Genomic DNA, 27,485 nt, shown 5'->3' with positions numbered 1-27,485 from the left:
TTTTAAGGCTGTCACTAACGTCAACATCAAATACTAAATACAAGGCAAAGATAAGTTATGCAGATTTAGTTCAATAAAGCCGCTTATATGTGATGATGCTGGGTCGGTGCCGAAACTTTTAGCCGTGTGGACCGTTAAGAGCGGCAATAGGCTCCCTGTTGGATTTACTGTACCACGCTCACGCTGGTGTCGTCACACACGGGTGATGTGCCTTTGATTTCAGTAAACAATTTGATAGTGCTCCAGCGCCGCTCCAACCCTGTGCTCTTGAACACTGTGTCCCGACACAGGATAATGGTCATTATGAAAAGCTCGGGAGGATTACAACTCGCCTTCAGAATTTATAAGCGAAGTCATCACTCAGTTGGAATTATTGGAGCGCCTTTTTCAAAAGGACAAGTGAGTAGTCAATATTTTATTATAGGCTATTAATAGGTATTCGAATGGGCTTAATAGACTACCGTTATATGCAATATATATATATTTTAATGTATTGCTGTAATAGGCCTACACAGTCCCATAAATATATATCTGCTGCAGCCGCGGGATGGTGTGGAGAAAGGACCAGACCTCATTCGCGCAGCCGGATTGGTGGATAAGCTTAAAGCGCAAGGTGACGTCCTGATATTGATTTTACACTCATTCTGTGATATAGGCTAGCTAGGTAGCTCCAGTGCAGAAATTAAGACATCCGAACTGAATAAAATGGTGCGAACATAGAATGTACGGTACAGGGAATCTGTTTCCATTCAAAGTATTTGTTTCCCGAGAGAAATAATGAAATTATCCTGTACATTCCCAAATTGTAATATTTGCATCAGTATGCTATTGATTTAATCAAATGACTATGTGGTCTGAGCTCTTATGAGGAAGTCACCAGACTTCCAACCTTTTCTTCGACTTGCCTGGCAGATGTGTTGAGATGAAAGCATTAACATATTGGGGATCCGTTTGAAACCTGGTGTCAAATGGCAACATCATTTACACAAGCTAAGGGCATGATTTATTTTCCATGACCAAGTTCAATTCCAGGGCAATTCTGAACAAACTATGTGAATAAGTGATATTACATAGGCTAGGCTACAGAAATAATCCTATTGGGAAAAAAATACACCTGAACTTGAGCTCATGACCAGAGCATAACACAGACAGGAGTTTCCTTCGGAAAGACTACCAGTAAGACTGAACTGTCTAGTCGTGGGAAGTCTTATTGGGAAATCCATGACCATAAGAGTGACAGGGGGATCTGTGTGATTAAAGTGGATTAACATGTGAGCAGGATCAATCTCTCTGTGTGTGGGGGTGTGTCCTCCTCTGCCCATGTGTGTGATCACGTGAGATCAGAGACATCCAAAGCACCCTCTCTGTTTTATTCATATCACACAGGAGAAGGCATCTGATAGGCCTAGCTCTTTTGACCTTGCATCACTCCCCCTTCCATGTTTGTGTGTATGTGTTTGGGTCACGACAATGGCAGCCTCCTGCATTCAGTATGCATGCCAGTGATAACATTCTCACTCATTAAACCGGCAGCAACTGTTGCGGCACTCTGAGGACAAGTGCCCTGTCAATCCTTAGCCTGACTGTGTGCCCTACAGAGAGAATAGCAGACAGCAGCCTGGTCTCATAGACTAGACATAATGTAGTAAAGGTAAATCCGCGATACTCAAATTAGTACGATATGTTACGTTTGGTATGGTTACATAAGACAGAAGGTTAGTTGAGGCAAAAACGAAAGAGGGTAGTTGGTCGGGGTGGATGAATGGGCGTATGACGCGAATGTATAGCAACCCAAAAGTTGCGTGTTTGAATCTCACCATGGACAATTTTAGCTAATTAGCAACCTTTCAACTACTTACAACTTTTTGTCTACTTTGCAATGACTTAGCATGTTAGCTAACCCTTCCCCTAACCCTAACCTTAACCGTTTTAGCTAACCCTTCCCCTAACCTTAACTGTTTAACCTAACTCCTCATCTTAACCCTCACCTTAACTCTAAGCCCCAGCCCTAACCCCTAGCCTAGCTAACATTAGCCACAACAAATTAGAATTCGTAACATATTGTATGTTTTGCAAATTCTAACATATTGTAAGTTTTGCAAATTCGTAACATATCTTATGAAATGGATGAAGGACATGAAAAATGAATACATACCATACGAAACAAAATATATCATTTTAGATGGTGATACTATTATTTACGTACTGAATAATACAAAATTCTCTGAGACCAGGTTGCAGACAGAGACACCTCAATCACTAACATAGTAACAGATATATTAAAATAAGTACTTCATAAGTCATTTATTTGAACTAGGAGAGAGCTCATTTGCATCTGATTGTGAAATGTTTAGTTTGCAATCACTAACATAGTAACAGACATAGTAAAATAAGTATTTCAAAAGTCATTTATTTAAACTAGGAGAAAGGTAATTTGCATCGGATTTGGAAATGTTTATTAATGGAGGGAATGTAACATTTAGCATTTTGGTAAAATGGAGGGGATTTAACATTTAGCATATTGGCAAAAAGTATGAGTTTTAACATTACCAAATGGCAGTATGATCAGAGGTAAGGACTAGTTTAGAACATGTACAGGGATGGACCATTATAAACGTTGTGGTAATCCATTGACATCTTATTGCATCGGAGCCATGAGTTTGCAACTTTTCTTTTCTGTCCAAGTGATCCATTGACAGCTCATGCCTTGATTTTGTTTAAACATAAGACTGTAGGTGCATTGACTAATGCGTTTTCTTATGTCAATTGGGTTGCCAAATCCCCTCCTACACAGGCTGTGTGGTCAAAGACTATGGCAACGTGACGTTTGAGGAGGTGGCCAACGATGAGCCAATAGGCAATGTGAAGAGACCCAGAGCGGTGGGCAGCGCCAACCAACGTCTTTCTGCTGCCGTCCACGTTGTGAAAAGTGACGGACACACCTGTGTGATGCTGGGAGGAGACCACAGGTGTGTGTGTGTGTATGTCACATGTCTGTGCGTGTCTCTCATATTCACCCGTAGTAGAGCAAGAGCCCAGTATCAACAACCAGCCAAAATACACCTACAATTATTGAGGGTTAGGGGTTTTTCCCTAACAATGTGATGTGGAATTAACTCCAAGTTTGGTCTGTGTCCAGTTTGGCAATAGGCTCGATCCAGGGGCATGCAGCAGCTAAGAAGGACCTCAGTGTGGTATGGGTGGACGCCCATGCAGACATCAACACACCCCTGACCTCCCCTACAGGCAATATCCACGGACAGCCCATGTCCTACCTCATCCACGAGCTGCAATCCAAGGTGATTTCTCTATCTCTCCCTCTTTTCCCATAGGCATCCCCTAGTTTTTATATTTCAAATACTGTATCATTAAGTTTGACCAGTAAATGTTATACCTTGGTATTCACAATTACCAGTATTTACACAGTTGTGCAATGTCTGTTTTATTTGGGGGGGGGTTTATCGTGAGACTCTTCCTCTTCCTGTGCACATCATGAATCATGAATTTCTAAAAAATGTATTATGAAATTAAAAAAATTGAAGGAAAATAGTCATATCAATTGTGTTTACGTTTTAGGTGGTGACAGTGATATATATATATATATATATATAGTACCAGTCAAAAGTTTGGACACATCTAGTCATTCAACGGTTTTTCTTTATTTTTACTATTTTGTACATTGTAGAATAATAGTGAAGACATCAAAACTATGAAATAACACATATGGAATCATGTAGTAACCAAAAAAGTGTTAAACAAATTTAAATATTGCAAATAAAAATTTGTTCTTAATGTACTTGCCTAATTAAATAAAGTTTAAATAAAATAAAAATGTAATATTTAAAATTCTTCAAAGTAGCCACCCTTTGCCTTGATGACAGCTTTGCAAACTCTTGGCATTCTGTCAACCAGCTTCCCCTGGAATGCTTTTCCAACAGTCTTGAAGGAGTTCCCATATATGCTGAGCACTTGTTGGCTGCTTTTTCTTAAAAAATTTTTTTTAAATGATAGCCCCACTAAGCGCAAACCAGATGGGATGGCGTATCGCTGCAGAATGCTGTGGTAGCCATGCTGGTTAAGTGTGCATTGAATTCTACATAAATCACAGACAGTGTCACCAGCAAAGCACCATCACATCTTCTCCTCCAGGCTTCACGGTGAGAACCAGACATGCAGAGATCATCCGTTTACCTATTCTGTGTCTCACAAAGACACGGCAGTTGGAACCAAAAATAAAAAATTTGGACTCATCAGACCAAAGGACAAATTTCCAACGGTTTCATGTCCATTGCTCGTGTTTCTTGGCCCAAGCAAGTCTCTTCTTCTTATTGGTCCTTTGGTAGTGGGTTCTTTGCAGTAAAATCGACCATGAAGGCCTGATTCACACGGTCTCCTCTGAACAGTTGATGTTGAGATGTGTCTGTTACTTGAACTCTGTGAAGCATTTATTTGGGTTGCAATTTCTGAGGCGGGAAACTCTAATGAACTTATCCTCTGCAGCAGAGGTAACTCTGGGTCTTCCTTTCCTGTGTCGGTCCTCATGAGAGCCAGTTTCGACTGCACTTGAAGAAACTTTCAAAGTTCTTGACATTTTCTGCATTGACTGACCATGTCTTAAAGTAATGATTGACTGTCATTTCTCTTTGCTTATTTGAGCTGTTCTTGCCATAATATGCACTTGGTCTTTTTGCCAAATAGGGGTGGTATAGAGAATATAGCCCTACCTTGTCACAACACAACTGATTGGCTCAAACACATTAAGAAGGAAAGAAATTCCACAAATTAACTTTTAACAAGGCACACCTGTTAATTGAAATACATTCCAGGTGACTACCTCATGAAGCTGGTTGAGAGAACGCTAAGAGTGTGCAAAGCTGTCATCAAGGCAAAGGATGGCTACTTTGAAGAATCTGTGTAATTTGTTTAACACTGTTTTGGTTACTACATGATTCCATATGTGTTATGTCTTCACTATTATTCTACAATGTAATTTTTTTTTTGTAGAAATAAAGAAAAACCCTGGAACGAGTAGGTGTGTCCAAACTTTTGACTGGTTCTGTACATGGGCATGAGCTACAGTTCTGGATGCAGACTTGCTGTCTCTGTTTCTTTGATTAGATTCCAGTTCTGCCAAATTTCTCTTGGATCAAGCCATGCGTATCGGCCAAAGACATAGTATACATTGGCTTGAGAGACGTGGATCCAGAGGAGCAGTAGGTTTTTGGCTGTCACCCTGTATCATACACTATCTTATCATGACCTTGCACTACATAATTGTTTACCGAAGACTAAAAAAAGATATCTCCCATTCCAGCCATATCCTGAAGTTACTGGGTATCAAAGTTTACTCCATGACTGAGGTGGATCGCCTTGGGATCGCCAAAGTGATGGAGGAGACATGTGACTACATCTTCTCAAAGTATGTAGCCTCAACAATTTCATTGTGTCGTTTTCATTTCTTGCTATTCCTGGTAGGCTACATCTAACTTGGACACATCAATGGAAATATTGGACATTGACACGTGTTAGACATTAATTAATTTCTCTGATTGAACAGGGTGAAGAAGCCCATCCACCTGAGCTATGACATCGATGCCCTGGACCCATCAATCTCCCCGGCCACAGGAACCCCAGTAGTGGGAGGGCTGACCTACAGGGAGGGAATCTACATCACAGAGCACATCTGTCAGACAGGTGAGAGATCTCACACACACAGATGCACATCAACAGAGATGATAACATGCACATCAACAGAGATGATAACATGCACACACAGATGCACATCAACAGAGATGATAACGCACACACACAGATGCACATCAACAGAGATGATAACGCACACACACAGATGCACATCAACAGAGGTGATAACACGCACACAGAGCGAGATGGGAGTGCATCGGTATTGGTGCTGCTCCAATGTACTTGTTTTAGTCTGTGTGCGCGTGTGTGGTCAGTCAGGTGTGTGTTGAGCGATGTGTTTTTCTTTGTGCAGGGCTGCTGTCTGCAGTGGACATGGTGGAGGTGAACCCTAAGAGGGGCAGGACGGATGATGAGATCAGCTCCACGGTCAACGCTGCAGTAGATCTGATACGTGGCTGCTTCGGAAAGCTTCGGGAGGGAAACCACCCTGCAGACTACAAGATGCCCCTGCCTTGAGCTGCCAACCACCACCAGAATCTTCTGTTACCATAAAGGGCTATGGCCATCAACGCAATCTTTTGTATTAAATCATGGAGATTAAAATACTTTCCCCCCAGAATTTTTTCAGGGTTTGATTGGTAACAACTGTGTTAATAGGAATAGTTCTGCAGTTGTTTCAATCAATTATGCGTCTGGTCTGGACAAATCATGTAAGACACTGACTCACTCCAGACTGAATTCTTTACTTAACGTAATATTTATTTCTGTAGAAAACATTAATCTCACATGTACAACACATATCCCCACACATCCCATCGTTATTACAATTCAAAATAAAAAGAAGACCTGCATCTGGGAGGAAAAACATGTAACCGTGTTGCTTCTGTCCCGATCCTTGCCCCCAACCTGGGCTCGAACCAGGGACCCTCTGAACAAATCAGCAACTGCCTCTCATGAGGTATCGTTCTGCCCAGGGTCAGCAGAGGCTTAAACTGTGGAGTGGAGGAACCAGGTTTGGAGTGATACACGGAAGAAACATTTCTTATCGATTCTTAGCATCATATTTCATTCAGTCATTTTAGGGATGAAATCCTATTATCGTCAAACCCAATGAATCATCGGTTGATCAGGTACGAGCTTTGCTTCGGTAACATAGAACGGTGACAGTCAGTACCTGCATTTAGTTTACTGTGTTTCACCCAAGGCAGAGAGGAGTGGGAGACACAGGAGGAACAGAGAGCGTTGAGAGAGACAGAGCGGGGGGGGGGAGAGGCAGAAAAACGAAGAGACATCGTGTACCTTTGGCTTTAAAAGTCAGTGTTTATCTGTGCAGCAGATGCAGTAGTGTTTGTCGTGGAGTGAATGACCTCAGGGCTGAAATAGCCCCGCGGCAGACATGGCCTTGGTAGAGAAGAGGGGTGTAAGGGAGAGAGAGAAGGAAAAGAGGGAGAGGGGGGGGGGGGGGGGGGGGCTGGCACAGCTCCTCTGTCAATATATCACAGTGAATCAGTGATAATCACTTGTCATAAGCACTGTTCGGAGACCTTCCCTTAGTCCGATAGTAACCCAGACCCTGTGCATAGTGTGCTGTATAAAATTCCATCAACAATGTAAAGAATGGTTTCTGAGAAGTGCACATGAAAATATGTCACGTTGTAGGAAGTTGAAAGGGAGAAGCAGCTGTGTTGACTGCTCTAGTTCCGTGTTTTCCCAACTCCGGTCCGCCAGTCCTCCGAACAGTACACCATTTCGTTGGAGTTCTGAACAAACACATCTCATTCAACTTATCAAGGGCTTGACGATGAGTTGACAAGTTGAATCGGGTGTGCTGGTCTGGGGGCTACAATACAAATGTGTACTGTTGGGCTATTCAAGGACCAGAGTTGGGAAACGCTGAACTAGTTAATTGAGCATCTTGTCGATAGTATCAACATAAAAAGGTCCATGTTAAGGGTGAGAGTTAAATAAAAGTTCCCCAGGTTTTAAGACAGCTGTGCAGTCTGAGTGTGTAAAACCCATCAACAGAAGGCACAGACTGGGACTGGTGAACCCCCCACACACACACACACACACGCACGCACACACACACCTCAGATAAAAAATAAAATGTGACAGATCACATGAGCAGCCAGAGCCTCAGAGAACCACTGAGTGAACGCTGAGTTTGGAGAGAAGGAAGGAGAGGAAGGGGGTGGAGAGGTCAGAGGGCACGTCAGCGTCCACAGCGCCGAGAGTCACGTGGGTCCAGGAGGAGGCATTGGAAGAGGAAGACGAGGATTAGGAGGAAGGTGTTTTATTCCTTTTGATCAGTCAGACTCGTCCAGAGTGCAACGTCTTCTGAACTCTTGGCCTCGCTCGTGAATCCACTTGTTGGACACTGGAGAGAGAGAGAAGATGAAAACTAATCCAGGTGGACAGGTAAAACACACACGTCAAAAAACACGACATAGGATAAAGGACCCACTGTTAACTGCTGCAGCAAACCGTTATCTCTGTCCCCAGGCAGACCTGAAGTTCTCAGGGTGTAGGTACGCCATTTGACAGGATTAAAGGATGTAATGAGAAACAGGTTGGCTCACCCCACTTGTTGCCCACTAGGACGGGGCAGGCCGCGTGCCGCGTGCTGTAGTCACCCTCTCCGCTGGCAAACAGGTTATACCAGAACACCGCACTGCCCTGAAAACAACAGTTTACATATACACACATCAACGACACCGTTCCTCATTTAGCGTTCAAATATCATCACAGGAAAGAAGTCCTTCGCGCACGCTTAACGGGAAAAGAATGCGCCGTGAACACCGCAGTTGTGCGTTTCACCTTTTTGGGCCACACTGCAGCTCCCACATCTGTAAAGACAGTGGCGCCCCCTGATGGCACGTCACTCATCTGCAACAGAGAAGAGAACGTCTTCAAGCTATCAGTCATACCGACCACTCTAATAGAGCAGAGATTTTTCAAGTTCAACATAACTGAACCCCATTGCCGTTTAATGGAATCTTGGAAATTCGATCGATTTACACATGGGTAAACGGAAGATCGAAAGTGTATCCATAGCTATGAAATAGACCTGAAACAGTGAATTGCTTAATGGAGATGTATAAAGCGGAGATACTAACGTAAATTAACCAGGTGGCGATGCGGTTCCCGGTGCCCAGCTCTTTAAACGCATCTGGTTCATCTTTCTGCAAAGACAGGGAACATACACAAAGGGTCTAAGGTTAAATGACACTCAAGGCAACAAAAACCCCACCCACATATGAACCCACTAACAACAGTAGACGCAAGTGTGGCAGCCATCAACAGTCACCCACTGACTCTCGGTCGTGCACGTCATATTTCCCCGACCAGAATAGAAAGAGAGGCCTTGTTTACCCGCCCAAAGTCAAAGTGGGGCTCGTATTGCCCGCCCACGCCGTAATTTGCCACCTGGGGAGAGAGGAAATGAGGGTATAAACAGTGACAGATGCCGTGTTGTCATTAGAGACACTCGTCTTCAGTACTGTAGAATGACCTTGCCTTCCGCTTCACCTTCACAGTACAAACACTAGTCTTTTCATTGGCTCTTCCTAAGTAGCAAACGGCAGTAAAGTTCATTCCTGATCGATCAATCAAATGTATTTACAAAGCCCTTTTTAAACATCAGTAGATGTCACAAAGTGCTATACAGAAAACCAGCCTAAATCCCCAAACAGTAAGCAATGCAGATGTAGTCACTGCATGGAATACATTTGTCACCCTGTTGCTATAATAGACATATACACTGAACATACCAAACATTAGGAACACCTTCCTAATATTAAATTGCTACCCCCCCTTTTGCCCTCAGAACAGCCTCAATTCGTCGGGGCATGGACTCTACAAGGTGTCGAAAGCGTCGCACACGGATGCTGGCCCATGTTGACTCCAAAGCTTCCCACAGTTGTGTCAAGTTGTCTGGATGTCCTTTGGGTGGTGGACCATTCTTGATACGCACGGGGAACTGTTGAGCGTGAAAAACCCAGCGGCGTTGCAGTTCTTGACACAAACTGGCGCGCCTGGCACCTCCTACCATACCCCGTTCAAAGGCACTTAAATATTTTGTCTTGCCCATTCACCCTCTGAATGGCACGCATACACAATCCATGTCTCAATTGTCTCAAGACACAAAAATCCTTCTTTAACCTGTCTCCTCCTTCATCTACACTGATTAAAGTGGATTTAACAAGTGACACAGTACATCAGGGATTCATATCTTTCACCTGGATTCACCTGATCAGTCGATGTCATGGAAAAAGCAGGTGTTCTTAATGTTTCGTATACTCAGTGTATATTCACATCATTGGTCGCTAAACCCTATAGGTTTACTGCGTGATTATCCACTCCTGCCAGTTCTCCAGTCCTACCAAATTCCCTCAGCCAACCGGATGTTCTCTTGTGTTACCTGCAGCTCCTCTGCTGTCTTGACATTCAGGCCGGTGATGTCCTCAATGCGCTGGTTTATCTTGTCCACTACTGGATCCTCGTAGGCGGTTAGCCACGCACTGTGATGAGAGACGGAGAGTTTCTGAGTCGTAAAACACACCTTGATTTATGATCAATTGCAGCCAGGCAGCTGACTAACGTTATTACAGATGAGCATGGGCTGCATGCGTTAGTACTGTATGTTAGAAGGGTGTAGGAGAAGGAAACAGGCTGGTTGGGACAGAACGCTTCAAGGGAACCCCATATTTATCCACAAGTCTCAAAGCAAAATGTTATTTTTTTCCATTTCTCCCTTTTGATATGCTTCTATTTGAGAATCCCCTTAGTTAATGCAAACTTTAACTGTTTCTCACCAAGGAAGATGGGGCAGAGTAACCATTTGGGGTTATTCATTTAACAACAGACCCCAGTCCTTCTGTCCCTCTACGTAAAATATATATATATTGGATTAGAAAGGTATGGGAGTAACAGAAGACGCTGTTAAGTGTCCAGCAGGCGGCAGAGTAGACTGGGCAGACCAAGATCTCATCCTTCCATTGGATAGGAGCCACACCTCACTTGGCCCCCTCGAGGGGTCGAACCACGTCGAGTCAGACAAAGCCCCAGTCTCAGGCCCTGTGTTTTACACACCATCATTTAACGGGAGTGCCTGTGTGTGTCCTATGTGCATCCAGCTAATTAGCATAGCCTGTGCATGTTATATAAATGAATAAGACATGCCTTGAAGTGGCTCAATCTAGTCATACACACTGAAGTAGAAATGTGTGTGTGTGTGTTGAATTACTCTGGGCTATTTTTGAAGTGCTGTTATTGGGAGAGTACGGCCAGAATTCTGTCTCAAATCCTCAGATATAAATGTGCCATCAGTTGCTATATCGGCTGTACGGTTACAAATATGTTTGCTGTATCAGAGTGGTTAATTAAACCATTTATCTAACAAAAAGACAAATATATACGGCCTAACTAAGAACCCGGATAACTAATGGGCCTAAGATAATTCGTTAAAACATTGCATGTTTAATGAGCAAAACGCTTAATGTATTTAACTCATTTAGGTGAATGGGCTCAAAGGTCGTAATGTTACTATCATCTGGGGCATCAGACTTGAGGAAAAGAACACGGTCACCACCATGTTTCCATTTGCTCGTCTCAGCTCAATCTATCTGCACGAGGGGGCGCTCTATAACCGCTCCACATTAAACAGGCTTGAACGGAGCCACGAGGCCGGCAGCCACCTTCCTGTAAGAGGAAATCAACTTTGACTTCCACCCACACGCTGAAATAACATTCTGTACGATACACCAGAGCCTGCACCAAGATAACCGAAAAAGTCTTTGTGTTTTCAAAGAGAAAGAGCAGATTAAACTACCTTGGCTTGTCATGCTGATAATGTCAATCATCTGATGAGTGGGAGGGTAGAGGAGGTGCTCTTACTGTATAGGTCAGGGGGAGGGAGGTGTATCCATAAGCAAAGGTCCACAAAGGGGTGAGGGAGAGGGATGAGCAGCGTGAAAGGGCGGACAGGGCCTCATGCAGGCCCCTCCCCGTCACCTTTGACCCCTTACCTCTTGGAGACTCTGTACTGGGCCGTGGTGAGTTTCCCTGTTTGGGGGTCATGCACGGTGGCGCGCCTTAGCTAGCTCCCGGACGGTTCACATTACAGTCACAGATCACAAAGTGGAGGACAGACACACACAGAGAGGAGGAGGAGAGACAGAGAAATAGAAAGAGAGAGAGAGACAGAGATAGAGAGAGACGGTCACTGAACGATCAAGCAACTGTATGAGAGCCAGACTGATGCCAGGCCAGGGCATGCGAACCATGCCGTCTAAAAACCATCGCAGCAAACGACTTGCTGAGCTTGCACTCAGGTAATGGCCACTGTCAAACTTAATTGAGATGCTACAAAAGGAAGATGAGATATTAGACTGCCCCTGTCGCACCCCCGACTACTGTTAACGGAGTCAGATAACAAGCAGAGGATACTGAACTCCTCTTCCTCTTGTTATGATCAAAGCAGTGGCAGGACATCTTGGCAAGAGCACGGGCCCAGAATTATACCTTCAAAATCAACCTACCTTCCAATATACCCGAAAAATCTACATTTCACACAAAAAGTGACTTGTTCAGGCAATAACAGCACAAGCTCCCCAAACATACAACACTATCAATTTACACTAGTCATTGTGTACAAGCAGTTATAATCATTCTACGCTTAAGTCGTAGAGTTCACGACTAGCTGTTGTGCTTTTGCCAAGGTTCCTGCCCGAAGCGGAGGAGATGCGGGGTGCAGAGGGGTTTGGCGTACAGACAGAGGCACGGTTTGGGGTACAGTGTTGTGCCCATCCCTGCCTGCTGGTCTTACCTCTTGCTGATGCGATAGTGGGCGGTCTCCAGCACACCAGTAATGGGGTTGGAGATGGTGGCCCGGCGCAGCTGTGGAGCCAACAGCCAACCGGCCGAGAGGACACGGGTTACAGGGACAAACCCTGTTACACACTGGCTGGCTGCTGGACCCACGTACACTACTAGGCTACATTACGTCTGTGCTGTGTGTCCCTGCTGGGTTCCCTTACCCTCTCCAAGAGCTGAACCACAGCTTGAGTTATGGATCTCGATCATTGACATCAATACACGATTTACGCGAGAGTCAGATATGTGTTGATATGAAGCTATGATTGGGTTAATGATCGTTTGAGGTGATGTTCATTGCCGAGTCAAAACTCCCTTTTAGTTCTAACTGAGCTATCAAATACTACTGTATGAGCCAAACAAGTGGGATGTTGCTCTTATCCAGCCAGTGTGTAACAAATGAACAAACACACACATTGTACACAGTCAGGTCCTCAGGCAGAGTGGGCACCCCCAGTGTTCTTATGGCAGCAATGGAATTTGCATATTACACCCATTTTAACCAGTGGAGGCTGGTGGGACGAGCTATAGGAAGACGGGCTCATTGGAAAGGCTGGAATAAAAGAAATGGGACTGTATCCAACACATCAAACATATGGGAACCATGTTTGTCTCCGTTCCATTTATTCCACCCAGTGCTGGAAAAAATATCCAATTTTCATACTAAAAGGTAAAAATACCTTAATAGAAAATGACTCAAGTAAATGTGAAAGTCACCCAGTAAAATACTACTTGAGTACATATACTAAGTATCAAAAGTAAATGTAATTACTAAAATATAGTTAAGTATCAAAAGTATAAATAATTTAATATTCCTTACATAAAGCAAAAAATAATAATTAAATATATATATATATATTTTTTTACAGGTAGTCAGGGGAACTCTCCAACATAGTAGGGATGACCAGGGATGTTCTCTTGATAAGTGTGTGAATAAGACCATTTTCCTGTCCTGGTGAGCATTCAAAATGTAACAAGTACTTTTGGGTGTCAGGGAAAATGGATGGAGTAAAAACCGCATCATTTTCTTTAGGAATGTAGTGAAGTAAAACTATTCAAAAATATAAATAGTAAAGTACAGATACCAAAAAACTTTTTAAGTAGTACTTTCAAGCCTGTCCTCCTATAGCACCCCCACCAGCCTCCACTGATTTTAACGCCTACCACGTTAAAATCAGTGGTTGCAAAATCCCAGAGACTTTGCCAAAACTCTCCTCCAAATGGCAATTCTGGAAAACCTTGGAATTGTGGGGGAAAACTGAAAAAATTACTGGAATTTTGCCACCCTTACCACACCCCAGACCTTGCCTTCCCTGAGGGTGGACCTTGAACTCACCCTGGGTTTGGCCAGCTCTTTGACCTTCTCGATCTCGCTGTTGGAGAGGACATCGTGGTAACGGATGATGCGTGGGCGGTCCCACTCGTCCTCCTGCTTGACGGGACCCAGCACGTACAGGGGGTGGCGGTTGTTGTCAAAGTAACGGCAGAACATACGACTCTGACGCCGCGGGGTCTGAGATAGGGGGAGGGAGATAGAGAGATCATTATCATATAGAAATCACAGAGGGTCACCCGAGGTCACAAACTTGCAGATCATTTGCTATGGTATCTGACCCAAACATTACGGGACATATATGGGACATTCTCACAGTTCTGGCCATTGCTATAGCTACTGGCTTAGAACCTATCAAGGCACGGTTCAGCGAGTGCACACACACACTCTAACCCCCACACACACACTTGTTCGTCCAGGCTTCTGCCTCGTTGCCAAACATAATGACTAGAGTAAACAGATCCATCTATGGACAGACAGGCAGAAGCAGAGCCAGGGGGAGAAGCAGGGAGCGGTGTATGCAGGAGAGAGGACACAGAGAATCATCAAGGAGATTCACGCAGCAGAGGAAAGTGTGCCAAAAGATTCCTTTAGTCCTGGCAAACATCGAACTGGTCTCTCTCGGATGAGCATATGGCTTCGGAAATACCCATCTATACTGAACAAAAAACATAAATGTAACATGCAACAATTAAGGATTTTACTGAGTTACAGTTCATATCAGGAAATCAGTCAATTTAAATAAATAAATGAGACTCTAATCTATGGATTTTACATGACTGGGAATAGAGATCTGCATCTGTTGGTCACAGATACCTTAAAAAAAGGTAGGGGCGTGGACCAGAAAAAGTCTGTCTCTGGTGTGACCACCATTTGCCTCACGCAGTGCGACACATCTCCTTCGCACAGAGTTGATCAGGCTGTTGATTGTGGCCTGTGGAATGCTGTCCCACTCCTCTTCAATGGCTGTGTCGGAGTTGATGGATATTGGCGGGAAATGGAACACGCTGCCGTACTTGTCGATCCAGAGCATTCCAAACATGCTCAATGGGTGACATGTCAGGTGAGTATGCAGGCCATGGAAAAACTGGGACAGGAATTGTCTACAGATCCTTGCAACATGGGGCTGTGCATTATCATGCTGAAACATGAGGTGACGGCAGTGGATGATTGGCACGACATTCGAGTCACAGTATCTCTGTGCATTCAAACAGACATCGATAAAAATGCAATTGTGTTTGTTGTCCGTAGCTTATGCCTGCCCGTACCATAACCCCACCGCCACCACGGGGCACTCTGTTCACAACGTTGACATCAGCAAACCGCTCGCCCACACGACGCCATACACGTGGTCTGCGGTTGTGAGGCCGTAGTACCAAATTCTTTAATACGACGTTGGAGAAATGAACATTTCACTCTCTGGCGACAGCTCTGGCGGACATTCCTACAGTCAGCATGCCAATCGCATGCTCCCTCACTTGAGACGTGTGTGGCATTGTGTTGTGTGACAAAACTGCACGTTTTAAAAGTGGCCTTTTATTGTCCGTAAGGTGCAGCTGCGTAATGATCACGCTGTTTAATGAGCTTCTTGATATGCCACACCTGTCAGGTGGATGGATGATCTTGGCATAGGAGAAATGGCCACTAACAGGGATGAAAAACACATTTGAACGCACAATTTGAGAGAAATAAGATTTTTGTGCGTATGGAACATTCCTGGGTTCTTTTATTTCAGCTCACGAAACACTTTACATTTTGCATTTATATTTTTGTTCAGTGTAATTCAATGATCAATATAAAGCCTTTCAAGACGAGTAGGACTTCAGCCGTTTAAACATCAAAATGCATAGCCATTAGAAGTTGTGCATGCAGAGTGTGTGTGTTAGTACCAGTGGAGGCTGGTGAGGGGAGGATGGCTCATAGTAATGGCTGGAAAGAAATGAATGGAATAGTATCAAACACATGGAAGCCATGTGTTTGATATCTTTCCATTTATTCTATTCCAGCTACTACTAGGAGTCTGTCCTCCGATTTAAAGTGCCACCAGTGGTCAGTACAGCCTCTCACCATCTTGATGCCCTCGCCGCGACACAGCTGTTCGTATTTCCTCCTCTCAGGCAGGTAGTCTGCAGGTCTGCCCTTCTTCTCAGACGCCTCCCTCTTCTCCCTCTCTCTTTTCTCCTTCTCCTTCAGGCCCTCCTCCGCCTCCACCTTCTTCTGCTTGGCCAGCTGGTACTCAAAGTACTTCAGGTTGCCGTTGGCTCGCTGGTGGGCAGAGTCTGAGGAACACAGCAGACACATTTAGGACCGAAGAGGAGAATCTACTCAGTATCGTCCTGTGAATTATAATCAAGACATGAAACGCCTATGAAACACAAATATCCACCCACCCAATTTCAGCAGTCTCTTGGTGTAGTCCAGGGCCCTCTCTAGCTCCCCCTGCTGGTAGATGGAGTAGCTGAGGTAGTCCAGGATGGTCACCATGTCCACAGTGGACTCCTCTCCCCCGTCCAGCTGTTTCAGGGCCTGCTCCATCCACAGCTCCGTGTGGTAGTAGTCTGCATCAGAGTAGGCTATCTTCCCCAGCTCAAAGCAGTCCTCCACCGTCATAGGGCTCATAGTGACATCAGTATTGGTTCCTGTGTGTAGACATGAGTGCGTGACACACACGCATCAGACACACACATAGACTCATCTCGTCACCATAACAATTCCATCTCGGCCGCATTTGCATACAGTGCATTTCTATGGCATTACATGGGATTTCAAGACTTCATGTGGACTAAATGGGGCTTTCCACTGCATGTTGTGAGCCCTGTGCAGGGTTTCCCTCCCTAACAGGAGCAGGAGCAGCAATCACTGAAGCTATAACAGAACCTCCGCCGGCAACACGCCACGGCTAATCCACTCCTGATATGCAGCTCCCTCCACGTGCCTTTCCCTGCCTCCCCCTCACCCCCCTCACCAGGCAGTTCCCTCATGGAGATGGTATGTGTTTCCAGCCAGTAGGTGCCTAAATGACTATCGCCTCATAGCACTCACACCTATAGCCATGAAATGCTTTGAAAGGCTGGTCATGGCTCACATCGACACCATCATCCCAGACACCTTAGCCTTACTCCAATTCGCAGACCGCCCCGACAGATCCATAGATAGCGCAATCTCTATTGCGCTCCACACTGCCCTCACTCACCTGGACAAAAGGAATACCCAAGGTAAGAATGCTGTTCATTGACTACTGCTCGCATTTAACACCATAGTCCCTTGCAAGCTCATCACCAAGCTCAGGTGACACCTCCCTGGACACGCCCTCTGCAACTGGATCCTGAACTTCCGGAGGGCCGCCCCCAGGTGGCGAGGGTAGGCAACAACACATCCCCATGCTGACCATCACTGCCTCATTGCCTGCATCTGCTATGGGTCCGTGGTCAAAAGATCCCCCCTCATCACTGTGAAACGCTCCCTAAAACACTTCTGCGAGCAGGCCTTTCTAATCGACCTGGCCCGGGTATCCTGGAAGGATATTGACCTCATCCCGTCAGTCGAGGATGCCTGGTCGTTCTTTAAAAGGAATTTCCTCACTATCTTAAATAAGCATGCCGCTTTCAAAAAGAATTTAGAACAAAGAACAGATATAGCCCTTGGTTCACTCCAGACCTAACTGCCATCGACCAGCACAAAAACATCCTGTGGCGGACTGCACTAGCATCGAATAGTCCCCGCGATGCGATATGCAACTTTTCAGGGAAGTCAGGAACCATTAAACGCAGTCAGTCAGGAAAGCAAAGACTATCTTTTTCAAACAGAAATGTGCATCCTGTAGCTCTAACTCCAAAAAGTTCTGGGACACTGTAAAGTCCATGGAGAATAAGAGCACCTCCTCCCAGCTGCCCACTGCACTGTGGCTAGGTAACACTGGCACCACCGATAAATCCACGATAATCGAGAATTTCAATAAGCATTTCTCTACAGCTGGCCATGCTTTCCTCCTGGCTACCCCAACCCCGGCCAACAGCTCCACACCTCCCCAGCTTCTCCTTCACCCAAATCCAGATAGCAGATGTCCTGAAAGAGCTGCAAAACCTGGACCCGTACAAATCAGCTGGACTAGACAATCTGGACCCTCTCTTCCTAAAATTATCCGCCGCCATTGTTGCAACCCCTATTACCAGTCTGTTCAACCTCTCTTTCGTATCGTCCGAGATGCCTAGATCCAAACTGTTATAGACCGATATCCATCCTGCCATGCCTTTCTAAAGTCTTCGAAAGCAAAGTCAATAAACAAATCACTGACCATTTCGAATCCCACCGTACCTTCTCCGCTGTGCAATCCGGTTTCCGAGATGGTCACGGGTGCACCTCGGCCACGCTCAAGGTACTAAACTATATCATAACCGCCATCGATAAAAGACAGTACTGTGCAGCCGTCTTCATCGACCTGGCCAAGGCTTACCTAGGTGTCTGGCTAGACTGTAAACTCTCCTTCCAGACTCATATTAAACATCTCCAACACCCACCACTGCGACTTGTGTGCTCTAGTCGGCTGGCCCTCGCTACATATTCGTCGCCAGGCCCACTGGCTCCAGGTCATCTATAAGTCGATGCTAGGTAAAGTTCCGCCTTATCTCAGCTCACTGGTCACGATAACAACACTCACCGGTAGCACGCACTATAGCAGGTATATTTCACTGGCCATCCCCAAAGCTACCATGTCCTTTGGCCGCCTTTCCTTCCGGTTCTCTGCTGCCGATGACTGGAACGAATTGCAAAAATCGCTGAAGCTGGAGACTTATATTTCCCTCACTAACTTTAAACATCAGCTATCTGAGCAGCTAACCGATCGCTGCAGCTGTAAATAGCCCATTTGTAAATAGCCCACCCAATCTACCTACATCATCCCCATATCGTTTTTATTTACTTTTCTGCACTTTGCACACCGGTATTTCTACTTGCACATCATCATCTGCTCATCTATCACTCCAGTGTTAATTTTCTAAATTGTAACTACCTCGCTACTATGGCCTATTTATTGCCTTACCTCCTCACGCCATTTGCACACACTGTATATAGACTTTCTTTTTTTTCTATTGTGTTATTGACTGTATGCTTGTTTATTCCATGTGTAACTCTGGGTTGTTGTTTGTGTCGCAATGCTTTGCTTTATCTTGGCCAGGTCGCAGTTGTAAATGAGAACTTGTTCTCAACTAGCTTACCTGGTTAAATAAAGGTGAACTTTTTATTTTATCAACACGGGGGCCCCTCAGGCGTGTGTGCTTAGTCCCCTCCTGAACTCAGTGTTCACCCACGAATGTGTGGCCTAACACAACTCCAACATCATCATCAAGTTTACCGACACGCCGGTGGTAGGTCTGATCACCAACGACGATGAGGCAGCCAGCTAGAGCATGGAGCTTGCAACGCCAGGGTTGTGGGTTCGATTCCCACAGAGGACCAGTACGAGAGAAAAATCTATGAAATGTATGCAATCACTACTGTAAATCGCTCTGGATTGGAGGGTCTGCTAAATGAATAACATATACATGTATAGGGAGGTGGTCAGAGACCTGGCAGTGTGGTGCCAGCACAACAACCTCTCCCTCAACGTCAGCAAGACAAAGGAGCTGATCGTGGACTACACGAAATGGAAGGGCGAGCACACCCCCATCCACATTGACGGGGCTGTAGTGGAGCAGGTCGAGAGCTTCAAGTTCCTCGGTGTCCACATCACTAAGGAATTAACATGGTTTACACACACACCAAGACAGTTGCGAAGAGGGCACGACAGCGCCTCTTCCCCCTCGGGAGGCTGAAAAGATTAGGCATGGGTCCTCAGATCCTCAAAAGGTTCTACAGCTGCACCATTGAGAGCATCCTGTCTGGCTGCATCACCACTTGGTACGGCAACTGCAAGACACACGACACTACAGGGTGTGGTTAGTACGGCCGAGTGCATCACGGGGGCCGAGCTCCCTGCCATCCAGGACCTCTATACCGGGAGGTGTCAGAGGAAGGCCCAACGAATTGTCAAAGACTCCAACCACCCAAGCCTGTTCACTCTACTGCCGCACGGCAAGTCTGGAACCAACAGGACCCTGAACAGCTTCTACCCCCAAGCCATAAGACTGCTAAACAATACTAAATAGCTCATCAAATGGCTACCCGGACTACCTGCACTAACCTTTTTTTGCACTAACTCTCTTGTACTGACTCTATGCACACACACTGGACTCTACCCACACACTCTCATATACTTACACTGATACCTCACACACACACACCACATACGCCCACACATACATACTGACGCCACACACACAAGCACACTTTCACACGCGCTGCTGCTACTGTCTATTATCTATCATGTTGCCTAGTCACTTTACCCTTACCTATATGTACCTCGTACCCCCTGTAGATAACCATGTTATTTTTTACTCCTTAATCACTGTGCATTTATTCCTCATGTCACTATTTCTATTTTATCATTAACTCTGCATGGCTGGGAAAGGACCCATAAGTAAGTATTTCACTGTTAATCTATACCCGTTGTTCACAAAGCATGCGACGCATAGATTTAAAGCCCCTAGCCTCAACCTCCCTGCCCCATCGCCCCTCACCAGGCAGCTCTCCCGTGGAGATGGTTTGCGTGTCCAGTCGGTAGGTGTCCTGCAGCCTCATCAGGGCCTTGGCTGCCCCCGTCTGGTCATCATCATTGGGGAAGTACTGTCTCTGGATGGTCAGGTTCGAGATGAACCCTGGAGTATGGGGGAAGGAAAGATCGCTAAGAAGCTCAATTCTATTACACGAGACCTTCCCTCAAGGCGGTACAGATGCTAAAAGATGCTTGGAGAACAACCTTGTTCCTCTCTGAGTCGATAAAGACCCTGTTCCATCACTTTAGTGAAAAAAAATGCTGCTGATTGTATAATTTGAAGAAAGAAAACAACTTGTCAATTAGCACTTAGTAATAATTTGGAAGGATGAATCTTTATGTGGTAATAAAGCATGTATACAGCCGTTATAATAGAGGCCCGCGAGTAACCCTGACCATCAGACATGTCCTTGAGGACCAGGCTCTCCAGCTCCCCCCACTCTGTGTTGAGCCTCTTCATCAGCTTGAAGGCGTTGACCGGGTGGCCCAGGAAGCCCTCTGGGTCCTGAGTGGCCGTGGCCGACAACACGTCCAGCTTCTGAGCCCACCTGGACACGTCGCGGAGGGGGGAAAACACATTCAGTACACGACTCCCAGAAGCAAACAGTGATTCCTTGTCTGATGCATTTCCACATGTGACACACATACGTCAACATCGTATTCACGTACTCCGTCTGCAGACAAACATGCACGCACACCTGTCCTTCAGCACCATTGAAAGGCAATAGATAGAGAGATCAGTTGCGTCATGTCCTGGACTTGACACACCCGGTTGTCTCTTTACAGTAACACAATAAGCGGAGAGGAAAACTAGGTGTCTTGTTACCTGGGCTCTTTGTAAGTGATATGACACCCTCAGCAATATGATACCCACTGAGGGTGTTGCTGTACAGGTGGCATGAAGAAGGATATGTGAAGAATATGTGCGAAGATATGTGAAGAAGGATATGGAAAATGATTATCTTTGATAGTATTTATACCATTGTGTGTAGGCCTTGTGGGAGAGAGTAAAGTGAGCAAGAACGAGAGAGTAGCTGTCTGGGCATTTGAGAGTGAGTGACAAAGATAGCGAGATAGGGCTAGAGAGATAAAGCGTCTAAGGGGGGGGGGGGGGGGCTCTCCTCTCACTTTTTGACTTGCTCCAGCTTGCTCTCCTCTGCTCTGATGTAATCCTTCAGAGAGGTGACCAGGTCCTTCTCTGTGTACAGCAGATCTGTCATCTGACCTGGGGAACACAGTGAAACAGGGGGCAAAATGTTGTATAAATGTTGAATAGATAGAAGAGCCATTCATGTTTGTAATGCTTATGTCTGTGATAAATACATTTCTCCCCCTTGGGTTGAGGTTTGTGACCAAGACAGGACGGTAGTGATAAAAGCCATTTCCATGTAAAAAAGAGCCATGAGCCCCAACGTGAAGATTATAGGAGCATTTCAAACTGGGTGTCAAATAAAAGCTATAGCGTCTATATTTTTGTGAAATTAAGGCATGTATACATTTTTCAACCATTTTCCATCCTACAAACGAGGAATGAGCCAAGGCTTTAGATTTCTGGTGAAGATTGAACAAGGGCGCGTTAGAGAACATCTCCCATAAAAAGTCGTCAGAGGTATTATAAACACGCCAAAACACAGTAATGTTGTGGTGAAAACCCCTGGCAACCAATATCAACACTTCTATTAAGCGTTGGAGAAATGTTTCTGCATTCTGTAAGTTTAAGAAACATTGCCTTGCGCCTTGAAATCCCATACCCAAAAACCCACATCCTTTACATTGTATAATTTCTCTCCCTCATGAGGGAGGATAATGAAAGTTCACATAAGTATCAAGTAAAGGTAGACCTATCAATGAGTTATAGTGTTTATGCTGATATCAATTAAGTTTATTAATGAAGTATTCATTTAATTATAATTTAATTCATATTCATTAAGGGCTCCCGAGTGGCGCAGCAGTCTAAGGCACTGCATCTCAGTGCTAAAGGCGTCACTACAGACCCTGGTTCGATTCCCGGCTGTATCACAACCGGACGTGATTGGCCCAGCGTCGTCTGGGTTTGGCCGGGGTAGGCCGTCATTGAAAATAAGAATTTGTTCTTAACTGACTTGCCAAGTTAAATAAATAAAAACAATAAAGTGATTAGAACTCGAAATTCGCATCCCAAATCAGTAACTGAATTTCTGATATTGAATTGGCTACAACGGGAAATCATAGGTCACAAACCACATATGGGTTCACAAGTTTGTACAGCACAGTAAAGTAGAGTATAGTACAGTACACAGTAGAGCATACTAGCATTGAGTACACTATAATGCACTGTATTGTACTGTAATGAACTATATTCTACTTTACTGTACAGTACTCTACTGAGCTCTACTGTGCTGTAGTATGATGTCCAAACTTGTGAAACGTAGACATGGCCCAGTTCGGACCAACCAAATTTGGTGGCAGAGCACATTAAAATAATAGCCAGTGTGTAGAATAATATCCAAATATGCAAAGTAGGATATTCCATATTTATACCTTTGTTTACCTATTTAGAATACATCACCATGAAGAGAATGGCATTCATTACCATAATAATGCATTTCTGTGCAGTACAGGTCAGGGACCTATGATGTAATTCTGTTACTGGGTGTAAAACCACTTCACTTACAGTAGTTCAATAACCAAAACAGATTATTTTTAAAAGTCTGTGAGTCATCTCCTAGCTGACACCACATTCATTCTGCAGACATCGTTAAATCTTAATTCGGAGCAGATCGTTTTTGGAAAGCGTGGACACATAATAAACGGAGGGAGACTTGACTGAAATTCTCTTACCAAACGTTGCATCTCCACCGTTCCTCCAGTAAATGTGTTTTTATTTTAAACGTTTCGTGTAAATTCGAGAGCTCGGGACTATAAGGTTCTATCTGCAAAAAGATGAGATAATTGGCCTTAAAGTCCCGAACTCTCATTGGTTTGAACGGTGTCAGCAATTTTTTTAGCTTGTATTCTTTTAAACTTAACATGAATTGGGGGTATTTAGAGTACTATATCGGTAGAGAACACTGAACAGAAGAGGGCTGTGTCAATAACTATAACTACATTTTGACAATAATTCAGATGGAACCTTATAGTCTCATGCTCTCCGATTGTTATAAGTAGTCCATGTGCAAAGAGCTGTATGGTTTGTTAGACATTGAAATCAACGGGTTTTGTTTGGCATACACTTTAAGTGAGATTTTTTTTTTGTTGACGTCTCCGTGCAATTACATGAACGTGGGATTGCCCTAAACCTACTGAATAAAAGGGTCTATAAAGGATTGTTCATGGAGGGGGATATCTACCGATGGAGGTGAAGAAATCTTTGTCAGCGGAGGATGTGCAGAAGAGACAGGTCAACAGCACACACCAGACACCCCTCGGCGCCATCTTTGCACTGCTGCACAGGGGTCTGTAAGAGAGAGGGGTAGACAAGTTGTTAGTCTGTTACATATCATATTAATACCTGTGAGATGAAAGGGCACTTGCGTGTCTCAGCATGTCAACTGGCTGAGCAGAAGCTCCTATTAATTTGTTGCCTACACTGAGAGATGGTTTTGCCAGGCTTGCCTCCAGGACCCACTGAGTCTGCACGCACCCAGTGAATATGTAACCAATGCCAACTCGTGCCCCTGGCGTGACCCACTCTGGTCCTTTCACTGCTCCCAGACGGCCTAGTTCTTTACACAATCACTATCGTGTAACTCGTGTTGCTCCTAAAAAAAAAACACTTTGTAGTCTCAAAGCAAAGATTTTCAATTACTTTTAGTCTATGAAAAAAAATGTGTTTTCATTATACAGTGTCTATCTATAAATAAAAAAAACACAGACTTGATACTCAGTTGTTGAGTCACACAGTGACCGCTTGAGACAAAGAGGACAGTACTCCGTTTGACCAGAGGGCATTTGAGGCTTTTGGGATGATGGAGTACACATGCCGGCCAGTGCAAGCAGCAGCTGCATCCCAAGGAGCGCAAGGAGCAGAGGGGGGTCAAGGTGGGAGGTTGAGGCTTGATTCCCCACACACTACACCACACCAGCCTTTTGGGCAGCCCAAGCATTTACGATGGGCAATCAAATACCCGGGAGAGTGCACAAGTTCACACAAAAGGCTGCGGTGCAGTAGGTACAGTACAGTAAACAAACAGGCCAATAGGCTTAATTTCCTTTCATGTCGGTCTGGATTTGATTTCTGATAGGTACCCTTGAAACAGACGTGCAACACCTAAACAGAGGCCCAGGAGAGCTGACCCATCACTCATCCCCGCCTAGGAAAATGTAAAGTAGGTCTCATCACCAACTGGTCTGGAATGTGGGAGATGTGACTCTACAAGACTACCCACAGCTAGGCTATTAGGTTAAGAAAACTAGCGAGGACACGCAGAGGCGATGTGTCTGTAATCGGCTATTACGGTTCACTAAAACAGTTTATAATTGTTCGATCACACACGCTGACAGCCATGGTGTATACAAGCTGCCTTAAGTGGTTGAAGAAACCGAATCCTGACGTATTCCAGCCGTTGACCGGGAATGTTTGAGTCAATGAGTCGTAAACTGAATGTATAGCCAGCCTACTGTTGGAGAGGTTCAGGCTAGGGGAGTGAAATTCGGGGAGACAAGACTGCCACGTTCATGCCCCTCCCCCATTGCTGGGATTTTGGGAGCACCCCTATCAAAAATAGATTTCCTAGAAGCTCTAGAGTCTGACTGCAAATGAAAGATTGGTATAAAAGGGAAGTTACATTTGCTTGAGTTTCATTTTCCACATCTGGTATTTTATCATTCTGGCCCTGCAGTAACTGACTGAACTCAATGAACTTCCTTCGCAATGGAGATGAGTTCGGTCAGCTAACTTAACCCTTCAGCTATGTTTCCGAACGATCTGCACGTAGGCAACTCTTCCCTTGAAATAGCAACATTGCCGCAACATGTGTACAATAACGTCCCAACCAATTGTTTCCAGCAACATGTTACTGTTACGTGTAGACTGGGAAAAACAATACATTGGCGGTAAAAACATCCAGCTTAGCTAAGTTTTACTGCAGGTGCGTCATAAAACTTTTTGATACCTTCACACATTGTTGCTACTGTCCAGCAGGGCAAATCAAAGCCAAGACAGATATCAACACAGTATCAATAGCAAAAATCGAGCTAATGTTTCATTTGCAACAACGATGTGACTAACAATCATTTTTTTCCAATGTGTTATTTCATAAAGGAATGCAGCAGACCAAAACGAATAGCAGTTTAGCCATTAGGTCCAGAGTGACTGAGGAAATGTCCAGACGTTTCCTCCAATAAATACTAGTGAGCGATATCATACAGAAGACGCATCATGCAATAATTAAGAACATCAATGACATATTTTGGTACCTTTTTCGGCCCAGCACTGCGTTCGGAAGGGGGTTAAATCCCCACGTCAATTGCCACCGCTGCTTTCTCCAAATCCTCGGTATTTGTACTGACCTGCAGTGAGCTGGTAGGTTAACGTGCCAGTAATATTTTTTTTAAACCTTCCCTTTTCTCTTCAGTGACATTTTACAGGATGGTAAATGTCGCCTCCTGGCGGCTGAATTGAAACAAAGAGTGAAATACAGTCGTGTTTAAATTGACTGTAACTCTAAACTACTCCACTCAGTCTTCGTATTTACTCCGTAAATGTTTTATGGCCAATTATGGCCAAGCAAAAAGAAACAAATAAAATAAACAGCGATGAGTGGTGGTTCTTGGATAAAACATTTTTGCTTGGAGAGTACTTTAAAAAAAAGTAGCACAATTTCGAGAATAAGCAATATTTCGAGAATTAAGTCAAAATAAAATTTGATGAATAAAGTGTCATTATTTAGAGAATAATCTCTACATTTAATTTCGAGAATAAATAAAGTAGAAACAATACAGCCATAAATGTACGTAAAAAAAATACTTACATGTTGACTTATATCAATTACAAGCAATATAGACAGCATGCATGGTTAATATTTGACATTTACCTCTGCTAGGCCACATTTATCAATAAAAGCACCATTCGTTTTTTGGAGGTAAAAATCAATTATAATCACGACATGGGTGGAATAAATCATGTTTATCTTGAACAAACATAAATTAAAACAAGGTTTTCATCACTATTGATGTTTATTACTTTGAACTGAACAAATTGGAAGGACACATTTTTCATACAGTATTTTATGGAAATGATTAACGAGCCCCATTGAACACAAATTAAGGCTGGTCTACACACCACCTGAGTGACAGAGTTTTACTGTGTGTGTGTTGCAAATGTATTCCTTGCACTTGATGCATGTGTAATGTGTCTTCCTGTCCATCTTGGGTCCACACACATCACAGCGGTTCTTCTTGTTGGTACCGGCTGCAATATAGAATGATGAACACACTTAGTTCATGAATTTTGATAACATCTCACTCACTCACATATATCGTTACAGCAGGCCAAGGTAGGAGAGTCAGACACACACACATGCAACAACATCACTCACACTTACTTCCGGTATTGGAGTTGTTGGTTCTGTGGGTCGGGCGGGTGGGACACCAGCATCTTCTTACGGAATCCTCCTCATGATGGCTGCAGAAGATTGGGTCCTTGGTATATGTTGCCTCCTGTGGATTTGAGGTCTCTCCAATGCCTTGCCCATCTCCTCGAGAAAGAGCCGTCTCCTCTGGAGCTTCTCTCTGTTCCAATCTGGGTTCAACGCCATCCAGATGACAAACGTATTGTATGCCGAGATGTCCAAGATGTTGAAGAATATCACAAGTGGCCAGCGTAGGGTTCTTCTTTTGCAGCTGTAGCCAGTCACCAGCTTGTCTAAATTGTCCACCCCTCCTTTTGTGGCATTGTAATCCATTATGAATGCTGTTTTTGATGTTCCTGGCCACAGATTCTCCCATCCCTATGCAGCGTACACATGAGTACCACATTTTTTGCCTTACTTTGGCTCGTAGGACACT

General features: G+C 44.5%; 2 protein-coding genes across 4 annotated transcripts; one reads left to right on the top strand and one right to left on the bottom strand.

Moving 5' to 3' along the window:
• The first annotated feature begins 170 nt into the window (after window positions 1-170).
• LOC129829169 (arginase-1-like) lies at window positions 171-6,262 on the top strand. Its single transcript, XM_055890770.1, has 8 exons — window positions 171-399; window positions 541-613; window positions 2,795-2,969; window positions 3,140-3,299; window positions 5,119-5,213; window positions 5,315-5,419; window positions 5,558-5,694; window positions 5,996-6,262. The coding sequence occupies exons 1-8, from the start codon at window positions 295-297 to the stop codon at window positions 6,157-6,159; spliced, it is 1,014 nt and encodes a 337-aa protein (XP_055746745.1). The 5' UTR covers window positions 171-294; the 3' UTR covers window positions 6,160-6,262.
• A 115-nt stretch (window positions 6,263-6,377) lies between these two features.
• LOC129829168 (prolyl 4-hydroxylase subunit alpha-1-like) lies at window positions 6,378-26,031 on the bottom strand. 3 transcript variants are annotated; one of them, XM_055890769.1, is made up of 16 exons: window positions 25,896-26,031; window positions 23,828-23,934; window positions 21,627-21,723; window positions 20,895-21,046; window positions 20,464-20,601; window positions 16,240-16,488; window positions 15,917-16,128; window positions 13,853-14,029; window positions 12,470-12,540; window positions 11,670-11,735; window positions 10,064-10,163; window positions 9,016-9,069; window positions 8,760-8,825; window positions 8,461-8,529; window positions 8,223-8,319; window positions 6,378-8,020 (listed from the first exon to the last, which is right to left on the bottom strand). In XM_055890769.1, the coding sequence occupies exons 2-16, from the start codon at window positions 23,910-23,912 to the stop codon at window positions 7,950-7,952; spliced, it is 1,704 nt and encodes a 567-aa protein (XP_055746744.1). In that variant the 5' UTR covers window positions 23,913-23,934; window positions 25,896-26,031; the 3' UTR covers window positions 6,378-7,949. The 3 variants fall into 3 exon arrangements, with proteins under 3 accessions (XP_055746744.1, XP_055746742.1, XP_055746743.1); XM_055890767.1 differs by lacking the exon at window positions 11,670-11,735 and having other exon boundaries at window positions 25,896-26,030; XM_055890768.1 differs by lacking the exon at window positions 12,470-12,540 and having other exon boundaries at window positions 11,670-11,740; window positions 25,896-26,030.
• Between the last annotated feature and the right edge of the window lie 1,454 nt (window positions 26,032-27,485).

This window comes from Salvelinus fontinalis, chromosome 30, assembly GCF_029448725.1.
Source record: "Salvelinus fontinalis isolate EN_2023a chromosome 30, ASM2944872v1, whole genome shotgun sequence".
NCBI classification, from domain to species: domain Eukaryota; kingdom Metazoa; phylum Chordata; class Actinopteri; order Salmoniformes; family Salmonidae; genus Salvelinus; species Salvelinus fontinalis.
This window is presented reverse-complemented; position numbering and strand designations above follow the sequence as displayed.

What these genes read in the sequence shown, in the direction of transcription:
- LOC129829168 (XM_055890769.1), bottom strand. Translation starts at nt 23,912, where the DNA reads ATGGCGCCGAGGGGTGTCTGGTGTGTGCTGTTGACCTGTCTCTTCTGC. An exon ending in AAGCTGGAGCAAGTCAAAAA is followed by an intron (nt 21,047 to 21,626) that starts GTGAGAGGAGAG and finishes CGACGTGTCCAG; the next exon opens with GTGGGCTCAGAAGCTGGACG. An exon ending in CTCCACGGGAGAGCTGCCTG is followed by an intron (nt 16,489 to 20,463) that starts GTGAGGGGCGAT and finishes GTCTACACACAG; the next exon opens with GAACCAATACTGATGTCACT.
- LOC129829169 (XM_055890770.1), top strand. Translation starts at nt 295, where the DNA reads ATGGTCATTATGAAAAGCTCGGGAGGATTACAACTCGCCTTCAGAATT. An exon ending in GACGTGGATCCAGAGGAGCA is followed by an intron (nt 5,214 to 5,314) that starts GTAGGTTTTTGG and finishes CTCCCATTCCAG; the next exon opens with CCATATCCTGAAGTTACTGG. An exon ending in TGTGACTACATCTTCTCAAA is followed by an intron (nt 5,420 to 5,557) that starts GTATGTAGCCTC and finishes CTGATTGAACAG; the next exon opens with GGTGAAGAAGCCCATCCACC.